At 41.6% G+C, this 14,600-nt stretch overlaps 1 protein-coding gene across 1 annotated transcript in view; it reads right to left on the reverse strand.

Annotated features, from left to right (window-relative positions):
- Window positions 1-14,600, reverse strand: part of LRRC7 (leucine rich repeat containing 7) — a 169,441-nt gene that overhangs the window by 40,492 nt on the left and 114,349 nt on the right. The window contains exons 18-20 of the mRNA XM_066623794.1: window positions 13,046-13,226; window positions 7,984-9,661; window positions 2,054-2,203 (exon numbers count right to left, since the gene is read on the reverse strand). Coding sequence (XP_066479891.1) covers window positions 2,054-2,203; window positions 7,984-9,661; window positions 13,046-13,226 — 2,009 coding nt within the window. The remainder of the gene's footprint in view (window positions 1-2,053; window positions 2,204-7,983; window positions 9,662-13,045; window positions 13,227-14,600) is intronic.

Below are 14,600 nucleotides of genomic sequence, written 5' to 3' on the forward strand. Positions count from 1 at the left end.
GGTGCACTTGCCTTTAGGGGTTCTGTTGCTACATAGGCACGATAGTTATAAGTAACCCATATTTATATTGCAATGTTTGGGAAAACACAGTCTGATTATTATTCTTTTGTTCGGCTGTGGTCCTTATGCTAGATTGAAAGCCCAATCCTATTCCCTGCCACGCTATAGCATGCATGAACTGTGCACTAAATGCTGTGGTTGGGTGGAGACCAGAAGGCCAACAAGAGGTAAGTAAAAAACTTATCCCTTCTGGTCAATTACAGGTCTTTTTGAACTCATGCCAAATATGTAGCTGGCATTAAGTCCAAGAAGAGGAAGGGAGCAGGGCAGCTGGAAAATAGGGGATAGGATCTGGTATTCACTCTTGCAACTGAAATCCACACCCTCCAACCTGCTCCCTGCACCACACATTGGAATTGATATCTATCAAAATACTGAGGGGAGGGGGAAGAGGGGAAGCAAGGTTGGTAATGTTGCTAATTATTAAAGAACACATGTCTATAATTTATCATATCAACGTTTTAGTGCCTCATTGTGGCTGAAGCTGATTTAGCTACCGGGAACTAGAAAATGAACAGGTATGTTTGCAGCATTGTAGATTAGTATATAATACATTAATGAAAAGTTGCAATGGCAAAGATCACACTAGTAGGTTAGTAGTAAATAAAAGATGCTTGGTGAAAATGTGCATGCATGTTTGTAGCTTAATGTACTGCTCAGTTAGGAAAACCGACAGTGCTTTTCATCATGGAATCGTAAGTTTAGAATAAAAAGAAACCTCATATACAATTATGTGTAACCCATAAGTTCTGGAAAAATCCCTAGATCAATTTCCAACCACCCTTGCTTCAAAGGGATCTTCACCTAACTAGTCTTTAAAACTTCCAAAAACTTCCCTACACCCTCCTTAGGTTTCTGTTTCCATTGCCAAATTTTGCAATGAAGTTCAAACTGAAAAATTCCTTAATGTTTAATATGCCTTATATATGCTTTAGTAGCAAGCAACTGTAATTATTTTCTTTGTGGATTTTTACATCTTTAAATAGCCTGGCTTTTCATTTGTTTTTAATCATATAGTCTCAGCTAATCAATCAATAAACGAACATACTTTTTTGAGGTCAAGAATTCACTTTGATGCATTTGGTTTATTTTATGATATTTTCCAAAATATTATGGGGCTATGCCCACATGGCTTACTAACATTTATATATGCACACATGTAACATATAGCTAGAGGTGTTTGAAACTGGTGTAATTACTTTATTCAGAAGTAAGCCCATTGCGTTCAGTAAGACTTAGGGCACAATCCTAACCCCTTATGTCAGTACTTTCCAGCACTGACATAAGGGCAATGCAGCTCTGTGGTAAGGGAACAAACATTCCCTTACTTTGAGGAGGGCTCCGTGAGTGACACCCAACTGCAGGATGCAGCACACGTCCCATTGGCATGCTATGCCAGTGCTGGAAAGTACTGACATAAGGGGTTAGGATTGCACCCTTAGGCTGTAAACATATCTTGTTCACCAGAAACAAACACCTCTCGACATATAGCTAATTCCACAATGGTCTACGCACAGAACCACACTAATAGCTCAATAAAAACGGAATAAGGCATGCATGTTTAAATTTGCATTTGCAGTAAGAGACTGTAAGCTTGCCTAAGTAGGCCACTGAATGGCTAGCTCCCCGTGATGCCACCCTGATGATTTTCTTTTTTAATCAGACTTTTCCAACATTAAACACCATTCTAACACCTTCAACACCATTAAGCATCTACAACACAAAACATGACCCTCAGGCCTTTCTGGCTCACATAATGACTATATTAGTCTAAAACAGAAGAGCTGAAAGCAGCAATGACAGTCACGTGATGAGCCAATTACCTGAAGCAGGGATAGTAAAGAGGCAAATGATGTTAGCAATTTTTGCTTGTTGAATTGCTCATGGGACACAAGCATGAATAATATGCAACGGCTAAATAGGAAGAGGAGGGGAGTACTGAAAGGTATTACTTTTGTGGTGACTGATCATATGCAGGCTATCTCATACTTACTTGCGGTAGAGGTAGCTCTTGATGCATTTGGTTTTCAAATTTAGATTTAGTCTGCAAGTTTAATGTCATGCTTCTGCCCGCATGCATTGCTGACAAACCTCCAGAGCGCAGCATGCCAAGGTTAACAGTGTTGTGTTTGTAAGCAGCAGTCTGAGTAGAGGAAATAACAACCACGTGACAGGATATGAACACACATGCTCCTTAAGGAAAAAAATACTGCACATATATGACTAACTTCACATGGTCTCAGTTTAAGCAAACAAACAATACTGAGAAATCAGTAGCTTTTGTATGCATGCACTGAGTCAGACAGAAGCACAGAGAGTGCTAGTCATACATAAAATGGTTACTATAGAAAGACATTGACAAAAAAAGCGACCAAGGCCTCCTTTAGATGGTCTCTAAACTATTTAATACTAAGATATGGTTTCTTTTGCATAAAGGAGGTATTGAGGCGCTCTGCAGGCCCATTTATGCGAACACTTTGCACTTTGTCTCTGTAAGTAAAACACTGGAAAGAACACGCAAGACAATTCTTTTCTAATACTGTGGACTTCGCAAAACCACAAGACAAATTACTAGAAAGAAGATTTTAACAGTCAACGAAAGAGGCAACTGGAGTTGCTCGTAAACTAGCTAATCCATACAAGAACATCAGCTGACAGGATATTGACTCTTTCATCTCTATTATATTAGCTGCTGTACCCAGCTCTCTATGGTTTTATGTTCACACAAAATCAAACCCTTCATTAAGCCACCAAGAGCTGTCCCTTAATATTATTGTATGCTGATTTTGCACAACATATTGCAATGGTTGCATATGCCTTTCAAATATACAGCAGAAAGGATTTTTCACTGTATATACATTCTATTTTTTTTTAAATCACATTGAATTGGATCCAGGGAACTAGAACCAGTAACCTGCTTATGCAACAGGGCTTTCCTGCCTTTTTCTCTGTTCTGCAATCCCTTATGCCCCAAGGACCAGTCAAGACTCAGCAGTAGTGTGATACATGAATCAGGCAGGATTAGACTTCCTCTCTTCTTTGAGAGAAAGTTTCACTCTGTTTGCACAAAGCTTCCAGAGGATCCAAAACAAAGATCCTAGCATTGCAATCTTATGATGTATGTTTTTAGTCAGTGAGAGCCAAAATGATGTAGTGCTGGAGTTGGATTTAGATCAGGGGTCTCCAAACATTTTGGCCAGAGGGCCGCATCAAATGTCTGGCATGGTTTTGAGGGCCGAAAACAAATTTAAAGATAAAATTTATATAAATAAATTAGAAATTGAACTTAGATGTGTGAATAAATGAATGAATGGGCTCATTCATTCAACCTCTCTGGCCCTTAGAACACCCTCCAGATGCAACCAGAGCATAGTTCCAGTCATGTTCAGCAAAGTGGGCCAGGGGCTTTCAGGGGACAAGAGGCTGGTTGCGGGCCAGAAAGAGGCTCATCACGGGCCGCATCTGGCTCCCGGGCCGTGGTTTGGAGACCCCTGATTTAGACCAAGTCCACATCCCTGCTCATTTTAGCCTAACCCACCTCAAAGGGTTGTTATGAGGACAGAAGGAGGGAAGGGTGAACCACTCTGAGCTACTTTGAAGAAGGGCGGTATAAAAATGTTAAAAATAAATTAAAAAATAAAAGTTTCACAGTGTTCAATAGGCTTAATCTCAAGTAAATACGTATAGGATTACAGCCCAATTTAAAACAGTCTACATGGATAAATCAGTCTACATGGATAAATTATTCTTGATTATATATAAACATATTCAATTGACATAACACTAAAAGATGCTATCTAAACTGAACATATTTTCAGAAACACAGAGCTGACCCTGAGATCTGTGTTTCATCTGTTCATGCAAATGAACTAGTATATATATATATATATATATATATATATATATATATATATATATATATATATATATATATATATATATATATATATATCTCCAATTCTAAATTAATCAGCCAATTTACAATAAACAAGAGAAAAAGTTTCATACTAATGAATTTTCACAACTATTTGCTGATTAGATTACTATACACTTTTTAAAATGTCTATAATGCCCCAATTAATTATATGCATTTTAAAATATAAATATATCTGTGCAGTGATCAATACAAATAGATGCTTTCACCCACATATTTCTTGATCAGAGTGTTACAATAGTGTACAATACTCCAGTTACAACATGTACGTTACTGCAAAGAGGAGTAATAAGAGGGCAGGAGGAGAATGGCTAAACTTAATGCTTACACTTTGTGCCAGCAAAGATAAGTTAGTATCAATATATCCTTTTAAGAAGTGTGTACTTAATACAGAAGTTTAATATTTGTTGGTTGGCAACCCTCAGTCTCGCAAGACTATGGTATAAGCCTACAAGCACCCAGTATTCCCATGCGGGCTCCCATCCAAGTACTAACTAGCCCTGACCCTGCTTAGCTTCCAAGATCAGATGAGATCAGGCATCTGCAGGGTAACAGTTGCTGCTATCTGTTTTCCCCTGGGAGCTGGGGATAAGAATAGGCCCTCAGTATGGCTGTACTTGTCATAAGAGGCAACTAAACAGCCACCGGGTAGATGGGCCTCGTCAGCCTGGGAAGGCAGCTCATCTGAGAGAAGGAAAACTCTGATCCCAAACCTCCACTGCCTTGTGGCTACATCCAGTTATGGAAAAGGCTTCAGGAGTCAACCTCGAGGCAAAATCCGGAGCTGGAGTCCCTGAGGCAGTTCATGGCTGAACACAGTCACGTTCTGGCAACTCCTGCAACAACGCTGGAACCAACCGTACTGGCTTCTGCCTTTCCACTGGACCATTTCAGCAACTTGGAGAGGGGGGATTTGCTGTATGGGTAACAGTCTATACTCCATATCTACCTTACCCAGGTTTTGCGCACTGGAGAGGACACTGTTCCGGAACCACTATTCAGAGTGTGATACCATAGTCTTCATAGACTAAAGGATGCCAACTGACGAATATCTGTTCCATGTTTTCTACTGTTGTTGACTATGTGACTCCCTCTAAAATTAGTTATAAATAAACATCTGGGCAGAAAACAGGTTCTAAATTAAGTGTATATATTTTGATGTATAAGATCTACGGTAGGGAATTTTTGTGATGATAAATGTGAAATGTCTGCAGTCATGCTTCAAATATTCAAATGTTAAGCAAAATCCAAACTGTTCAATTTCCCTTGAAGCAGAAGTAACCATCGCATTCATATTTGAAGCAATGCTAAAAACATAACATTGTTATAATTATTTTGGTGCTCCAGTTAATGCTTTAAATATTTTTTTTAAAATATTTCTCTAATGTCATAATCTGACTGTGCCTCTGTGTTAGCGAAGCAAGCTCTCTGCCAGCGCAGACTGTCACAAATGTTGCATAAATCATGTTGCAATAGTATAGGAGTTAGTAACACTGGTGCAAAGGCCTGCATTCCAGTGGCACCAGTGCAAGCTTCAGCATGTGCTGGAGCAAGTAAGCTCCACACCGAACATTGGAGGAGCAGGGAAAGGGAAGGGAGGGGGCAGGGGTGGGAGGACTGGAGAGGGGCAGGATAGGTGGCGCAGGTGCACATAGTATCTATCCCACTTCCTGGGCCAGATCCACTGACATGGATCCACCTGGACTTGTGCCAGCAATTTAGCAGGCTCAGGTCTGAGTAAACTCATTTCTATGGCTGGGGCTTTCTTCAGAGCAAGGAGACCTCCAATCTGCAAAAATATCCCACAGGTACAGCAAAACTATGCTGGCCCTGCTACATCAGTGTGGGGAAATGTCAATAGGATTGGGTTGTAAGTCATATCTTTTGCTTTGCAGCAAGTTTGTAGCATAAGCAGAACATAGCTTTCTCATAGATTTGAGTTAGTCACCAGGCAACATTAAAAAAAATGTATCTATTGAAATTTTGGCCTGACTTTCAAGCCCAGATGTTCTAAAAGAAAATACAGACTCAAACCTTCAGACCTACTAAACTGAGATAGTAATGTGAAAAAGAGATGTAATTTACACTGTTTAGCCCATATCTAGTATAGCCTCAGTGTGCAAGAATTTATGCATCAACATTTATTCCAAAGGAGAGGGTGGCCAGGCCTGAGGAAGGGAGGTAGGAGGACAAAATCCTGGAGTCTGGGCTTTCAGGGAGTCCAGACCATGACAAAACAAATATATGGTTTGTAGGAAAATTTAGGAAGAGGGATCCAATCAGGCATCTTGGTTAGGCCCATGCAGTGGAGTGGCTCCATTTACAGGGTCTGTGAACAAACAGTTGTACCCTCTATGAAAGGGAATGTGTAAACATGTTCTACAGGATATCTGTTCTCAGACTGGAGTTCATGAGTGGCTCTGGAGTAGGCCAGGGAACATGTGATCTTGGGGCCTGTGGTTCAGCTGCAGTGTTTCCAAATCACAATAACACATTCTTTTAATTATTTCCATTTCAGAAATATATTTCATGTCAATGGGCTGAATGGTACAATTATGAGATAATAAAAGCTCCTTAAGAAAGACATTTTAACAAATAAGTAACAATATAAGTTATATGTGAAACCTTTGGCCATTATTGGGATTTAAGGTATTCTAGGCTGAGATCCCAAGAACACTGGGAAACGTGAAATTCAAATATACCAGTAATTCAAATGTATTACTTGAAAGTAATACAACTTACTTCCAAGTAAGTAGGTTTAAGAAAGAGAAATCAGAATGTAAGTAATGTAGTTTATTCCTTGATCAGGCAAGAATGGTCAAATTTTCTACTAAAGTTAAAAGAAATCAAGAATTATATTTGCCATGAAGCAACTGCTATAGTGCACATCTATCTTACTGCTGACAGAGAAGAAAACACAGTTGCTTCTGAATGAGTGCCATAGAATTCTGTGGAGCTTTTTACTGTGGTCATTAACTTTAATCCTCCCTAGGTCAAACATTTTCAAAATATGTTTGCTTTGAAATCTGTCTAACACAGTGTTTCTCAAACAGTGGTATGGATACCACCAGTGGTACTTTAGGTGGTGTCTGGTGGTATTTGTGGGACCCCTGGACCCCTGCCACCAAACAGCGAGATCATGAACATGACACAACGAACAGCAGTAGGAGGCTACAAAGCATGCTTTTCTGCACTCAAAAAAGCTCTCCCCTCCACCCTGAGCCTCTGACTGTGTTTATTGCACTGCATCTGGCCTCCCAACCCAGAAGTAACTAGCAATGATGTCACTGCCAGTCGCTTCCAGTGGTTCTTTGAATAGGTGGACCATGTGTGGAGGAGGAGGACAAATGTTGAGAAACACTGGTCTAACATTTTTCTTATACACTGTAAAGGCAAGCACGTTAAAGATAAAAGTAATTTTAAAATTTACAATTGTTTCAACAAAATGCTCGAACTGTTCTGAGGTTTAATACATGATTCACTACTGAGATTAACTTTACTAGAAGGTGCATTAAAAAAAATCCCTGCCAAATCAGGGAGGATAACTGGTGTTCCTGGAAGGGGGGCAAAGCAGTAAGTTTCTTTAGGCACCGGAACACCTGTGTAAAGTGCCCCCTTCCCCTCAGTTTCCAAGCCAGTAGCAGCTGTGAAAGCAAAATTCAGGTGACTCCTCCACTGCTCTCACCTTCCCAAGAAGCTCAGAATTCGAAAGGGAGGGAGCGCTTTACACGGGCGTCCCAGCAGCTGACAAAACTTACTGCTTTGACCCCCCCAGGAATGCCAGTGGGGAGGATCTTTACCAATGGTCTTACCCAAGGACTCCCACTACTACCTAATTCCGTAGAAACCTTAACAAAACAGAGTATTTATCCATAACACAAATACGGGAATTATTATTGGATAACATATTAACCACTGCAAGCACAAACTTTTGATATATAAAAATATAAAAACTAAAGGCATTAATTGCAGAGAAATGCCAAACATACCCTGTCTAACCTTCTAGCTTCTATATGTCTAAGTAGCTGTTGTCTCCAGTCAGCGGGCATTTTACCACAGCTCTCATTTCCCTTCACAGGGGTAGGCCTTGTCTTTATATCAGTGTTATCTGACGGCTTGTCACCATAGTTACCCAAGTTATAGTCTGATGGTATCTTTTCCAACAGAGCTGCCATTGTAGGCCTAGCTGAAACTGGTCTGGTTTGGGAGGTACCATAACTCTCTGTACTGTAGCTTCTTGCAGACAATGGCCTCCTTTGTGTAAGGTTTTTAACTGGAAAACTTCCAGACTGGGTTTTCACTTCTTGATATGAAGGGTGTTCATCTTCATACCTGCCATTCCTTTTGAGGAACTGGGATTCAGACACTGACATGCTGCTTTGGCGTTCCATAGCTCCTCTATACTGATGTCTGTTATACCTATCACTCTGAGGCAGTTCGTGTGGTTCACTGACTCTTCTATACATTGACATTTCTGTGGAACTGGCCAATGAATCTGCTCTTCTTAAAAAACCAGCCCTTGATCCCTGACTTGAGAGCTGAGTATTGACAGTCTCCTCATTAACAGATGGCTGAGAGAATGAAAACATGTGCTCCATAGGTGGATATCCTCGGTAAACTCTTGGGCTAACCAAATCCTTGGGAACATTTTTAGTCTGCTGGGGAATGTATTCTGGAGTGTGTTGAAAAGGTGGCGGTATCCTCTTTTCTGCTTTTACTTCCACTGATCCTTGAGGATTAAAACTTTGGTCAAACTGGTACACTTTTTTAGTCACTGAAGGCTTTTGCTGCTGTTGCACCTTAACACTCCCATAGGAGAGCAACTCATCATCAAGCATTGGTACAGACTGGCTACGAGACATACTAGACATTCCATGCTCAGGACCCAACATTTTATCTGGCCTCTCGTGTGTTCCTGCATTGTCAGTAGTGGCTGCATAGTTCTCCAGCGGTATATTATAAACTTTATAAGCGCCAATATCTATCTCATCTATACTTTGTGATTTCTTAAATCTATTAGTCTTCAAATCTCTCATCATGGGGGAAAGTCTCTCCGTACTCTTGCTGATGGAAATGACATTTTTAGAAGGCTCCGGGCGACAGTGGATATGTGAAAACACATTACTTAGACTTCTATTAGCGTTTGAATCATGATACTCCCATGGCGTTCCTGGGGAAAAAGTGCTAGTTATTTCAGGAGAGTCTTTAACAAGATCTTTCCTTTCGGGTAAAGGGCTGGTTGTGGGGGTGCTCTCCAGCTTAGAAGGAAAAGCTGTCCTATCTTCAAATGGACTAGGAGTTCTTGTCCAGTTCTGCCAAGGGTTTGATGGAGGCACTTCTGATTCAGGTGTATTTCTGAGAGTAGACTGTTCAAGTTCTAGGGGGATACCAACTATCCTATCTTGCCTAATTAAAGGTCTGCGCCCATGAGCAGATGTGCTTCTTGATTTAGAGCTTAAGAGGGGGTTAGCGCTGGGATTCTCCACTGTGCTCTCCTCGGCTACAAATCCTGTGTTATCATAGTGAGAGCCATCATTCCAGCTGTCAGCATAGGTGTCACTCATTGGACGCCTATCGGTGTGCTGCTGTAAGTTTCCTGCTGGAGCAGAGTCCCGCTGACTGAGCAATGGCTTTGTCTCAAGAGGCTGGGGAAAAGATTGAACGAGTCTGAAAGAAACAGATAAAAATGCAAGATGAAGATCAGTGTGTATCAGAAAAGGAAGCAATCATATAATAACAAAATCCTAACAGTTATGGTACGCACAGAAATAAATGGAAATTTCAGCTTGCTTAGGGTGGAACAAAGAAAATTGTCAGAGACTTTGGAAGGCTTTCAATGCCGGCCTTAGATATTTTTGCACCTGAAGTGAAAAATAAACACATTCCCCATGTTCCTTGCTGCATCTCATTGTGAAAGCGGACAGCAGAATAGGGAGATAAGAACGAAAAAACTGGCATTCTTTTCTGAATGTGCAGTCAACAACATTCATGATATTTTGTGGTAAAGCAAATTTGGCAATCTCATAGACCTCTCACATCATTTATATATGGGGTTCACTTTCTGCAATCCTCAGGGCCAAATCCTATCCAACTTTCCAGTGCTGGTGTAGCCGTGCTAATGGGGTTTGCACTGCATCCTGTGGTGGGATGGTAGTTATGGAGACCTCCATAGGGTAAGGGAACATTTGCTACCTTGCACTGCAGCTGCACTGGGGCAGGAAAGTTGGATAGGATTGGGCCCTAAATTTTTAGAAAAACTACATTAATCATCCCAGTCAGAGTTGCCACCTTAAACCCATCTATGTGCTAATCATGCAAATATTTACCAATTGTGAATGAAGATTTGCTTTCATAAATGTCAAGTTGGATATAAAGGGAACCAAAATATATTCTCCTTTGTTGGGAAGCCTATATTGTACTGATTTACAAAATTATTAGATAGGAAAATAGAAAAGAAAAGTGCTTCTTGGGAATTAGTTGAGTTGAAAACAGAAATTTAACTTTAATGTTTAGCAGAAAATTGTTGGAATTTTCATTCTTCAACTACCCTGCTCAAACCAAGGTCTTCAGTAGACTTTGGGTTGCTGTTATACTATTTGACTTGTCTCATTCCAGATTATTTATTTTCAGCTTAAAGTTTTAAAATGTTTTATAATGTGCACAATCCAGTCAAAGGGAAGCACTATTAAGTCTCACTGATGTGTTCAGCTCTTTCCTTGGCATCCATACAACTTAAATCTGTATTGCCCTGGCTGGATTGTAGCCAACTCACATCCAAATATCTGCATACAATCCATGTTAAGAAAAAAAGAGCAATCAGAAAAAGCAAAAACCCAATATATATTTATATAAAACTGGCCTTGCTAAGTCTAATCATTTTACAGTTGTGGTATGCGTAGGAGTTAATGGAAGTTTTAGCTTGCTTAGGATGGAAGTCAGAGACTTTGGAGGGCTTTCAATGCCAGTTTAACAGAATCAAAATCTGTGTATTAATGAAACACAGAGCTCATTGCACTCAGCCTGCAAGCCAAATCAATGCTTCTTTGAATATTTGGTCTACAGTATCCAGCATGATGCAAAGTTGCTCTAAGTTAACACATAACCATTCTTTGAGGGACTCCCTATGTGATGAGAAAGCTATTTTACATATTATCACTGTATCACATTCGCTGTATCCCAGCAAATCAGTGTATCACACTGTATCACAGTTTTCCCCACGTTGTTAGTTACTAAACACAGCTGAGAAAAGAGTACCAGTAGTATGGATGCAATCTTGCAACTATTTTTGACCCACTCAAAATGCAGATTGTCCTGTACATTGAATGGAAATTGCTCAGACAAGCAAAGGATCATTACCAATGGAAGGGCCTCAGATAAGATAGAAATTTGATCCATTTTCCCCATTTTGTTAGGTGGACCTTTCATTTCTCCTAAATGGTCTATAGGTAGCAAAAACACACTATTGTGATAAATGAAGTTCAACATGTGGTCTGACACTTGCTTTTATGATATAACAAAAATCAATAAATGTAAGGGATCATAGTCCTTTGTGACTGACTGCATTCCCCCAAAACTCCGATGTTTGGCAAGCACTGCAACTTTAAAAGTTTTCTCCAAGTTTATCCTCCCTTCTACTCCCCTCCCCTTTCTCTTGTCTCCCATGTGCCCCTGTTGTCTCCCATGTGTCAATTTCAGTTTGTGAGCCCGTTTGGGACATCTCATTCCTTCGCTATGTAAACTGCATTTAGAACTTTTTGTGTAAAAGTGGCATATAAATATTCTAAATACATAATATATTTACTGTCCAATCGTAAATACCTTTCCCAGAAGTGCAGCTGTGCCAAAGGAGCATGCACTGTATCCTGGGAGATGGGGGCATTCCAGAGGCCTCTAGGAGGTAAGGCAACATTTGTTCCTGTATCTAGAGGCAAAACTCTGCTGTCCCTCCCAATGGGTCTCCTTGGATCTCTGCCTGTTATTTTGCAGTAAGGGAGAGGGAAGGAGAGAGGAAATGGGGTTAGGATCCTGGCATGCACTGGTCCTGCCAGGACCCACTCCCTCCCTCCAACGTTCCATCCCTTGCCCTTCCCACCCAGAATCTCCTCTGCTTCTCCCCCTCCCTGCGTCATCTCATCCACCCCTCTTTCTCGCCACTGACTTAACTTCACTGGTAGAGGTAGTCAGATGCAGCAGCAGGCCTCTGGGAACTGCTGCCATTTGTAGCATCTGCCCCAAAATGATCACCAGCAGCATGCACAGTGCGCTAACATACAACCATTTACAAAGTGGAACTGTATTCGGCTGTTGTAAAGGGCTATGTGGCCCTAGTCAGGATCAGGCTGTTAGAATGTGAAGAAGCATGCTAACCCAACCAAGCCAGCTGCAGTTATACTCTGCATGTGTTTACTATTCAATCCTATGGTGTTTATGGATACATGCTGCTGCCACTGCAAAGGACCTCATGATTCTAGGCTACAGCTATCAAAACAGCTGTCACATGAGTACAGTGACTACACAATGACTTCGAGTACAGAATCTTCTGTACTATAGCTCAACCCAAACTATTATCCTTCCTCAAGGATAATATGATGATGCCAAAGATGATGCCAAGCTCCTTTGAGTTTGTCCTTCCTAGTATCCATAGATTTTTCTATAAATGCATGGCTTAGATAAGTGATACCCAAACTTTTTAGCATTGGGACCCACTTTAAAAAAAGTTTCACTTTACCAGCCGCTCAAGCTTCTGTGGCTATAATGGTGAGGTGAGTAGGTAGCAGTGCGCTCCCCCCCCCCCAGTAGCAGGTTGTTTAACCCTGTCAGTTTCACGAACCAGCAAAAGATGGGTTGAGAACCACTGAGAGGCCAAGGGCCCACAGTTTGGGAACCACTGGTTTAAACAATTATTAAAAATGAGAACATCTCACCCTGACAAACAGAAATATTTCTAATCTTTAGTGAGAAAGTTATAAAAATATGACTAAAAGTTGCTCTTTGTTCAGACATATGACACCAAGGCTATACAATAAACGTTACAAAGCCAAGTAAACACACCTGTTACCCCACAAAGAATTGTTCACTGCATCTTTAGCTGTGGTCTGCAGTGACCCCATTTTCACACGAGCATTGGATGACCCTGAAGAAGCCTGTGAAGGTGAATAGTCTGAGTAGGTGCCTGAAGAAACACTGTTGTTCATACAGTGAACTTTATCTGCTTCAGACTCATCGGTTGACTCTGGAAAACAGAATGAGCAATACAATTTCACAGCAGAAAAGATGAACTAGATGTTTGCAAAGAAAACTGTTATAGTAAACCTGGAGAAGTGGTTTCAACTGTCTAACAATGCCCAGTCTGGGATTTATTCCAGGAATATATGATATTGCCTTATATCAGGTTAGGACAGTGGTTCTCAAACTTTTCCGGCTCTGAGTTTTCTCAATGCCCTGAGTTTCTTAGCAGCACACCTTGAGGGTTTGGGAAAGGGAGGGGGAGGAAGTGATGAATTTGCAGGAGGGGAAGACTTTGTTTTGTGTGTATCTGCTAACAGCAAACTGATGCAAACTGAGACCCACAGACTGTTTGGCTGGAATCCTAACCCCACTTTCCTGGGAGTAAGTTCCATTGAACACAATAGTACTTACTTCTGAGTAGACCTAACTAGGATTGTGCCTTTTCTTACAGTACCAGCCAACAGAGTACCCACCCCCCACCCCCAAAAGGAGGCAGGAGGAAAAAGGGGAATGGCTAAAAAGGAATGGGGATTTTTTTATTTTTAATCAATTTTTAGAGACAAAGCCATCAAGAGTGGATTTTTTCTCTTTTTTGGAGCGAGAGGAAAAAGAGAAAGGTGAAGATCCTGGGTTAAGCTGACACAGACCCCCAAGCCTATGTAGGTCTACTCAGAAGTAAGCCCCATTTGAGTCAATGGGGCTTACTCCCAGGAAAGCGTGGAAAGGATTGAAGCCACACCCAGCAAGATTACAATTCACCCCAAAGTAGATGGGCGCTGCTTTCTCTCTCTCACACACACACACCCAACATGCAGATGCCACCCCTGTTCCCCCAGGCAAGATGGAGGGATGCAGGCTGGAGCATTTGGACACTAAGAGCAGGCTGGGCTCCCCAAGTGGAGGACTTACTCTTCCCTCCCGCTTTGAAGCTTGCCAGGAGCGCCCCTGTATCTTCCGCAATCTTCTCTCCTCCAGCCTTGACCAATCCCAGGATGCCCAGGGTGAGGGGCACACTGGGGAATGTAGTCCTTGGGGCGAGGTTGCACATGGAGAGAGCTCCATGATGAGATGTGGCACCTCTGCCTGCCTGCCTGCCCAGCCAGCCTTCTCTCCCACCTCCCCCCACCATGTTTCACACACCCTCCCAGCCTCATGCTGCCCCACCCACCTCGTTCACAGCTGCAGAAAGTCAGCTAGCCACGCCTCCCCAAGGAGGCGGGATGCACAGATTGAATGTCTCCGGGTTAGGCCATTAGCCTAACCTAACTAGTAGCACCTTTCTGACTTTCCCAGCCCCTACCCAGGGGTGTCAAGTATCCGCCTGAGACTTTCTGCATGTAAAGAGTGTGCATTACCACTGAGCTATGGTTCCATCCCC

Source organism: Tiliqua scincoides, chromosome 4 (assembly GCF_035046505.1).
Source record: "Tiliqua scincoides isolate rTilSci1 chromosome 4, rTilSci1.hap2, whole genome shotgun sequence".
Classification (NCBI taxonomy): domain Eukaryota; kingdom Metazoa; phylum Chordata; class Lepidosauria; order Squamata; family Scincidae; genus Tiliqua; species Tiliqua scincoides.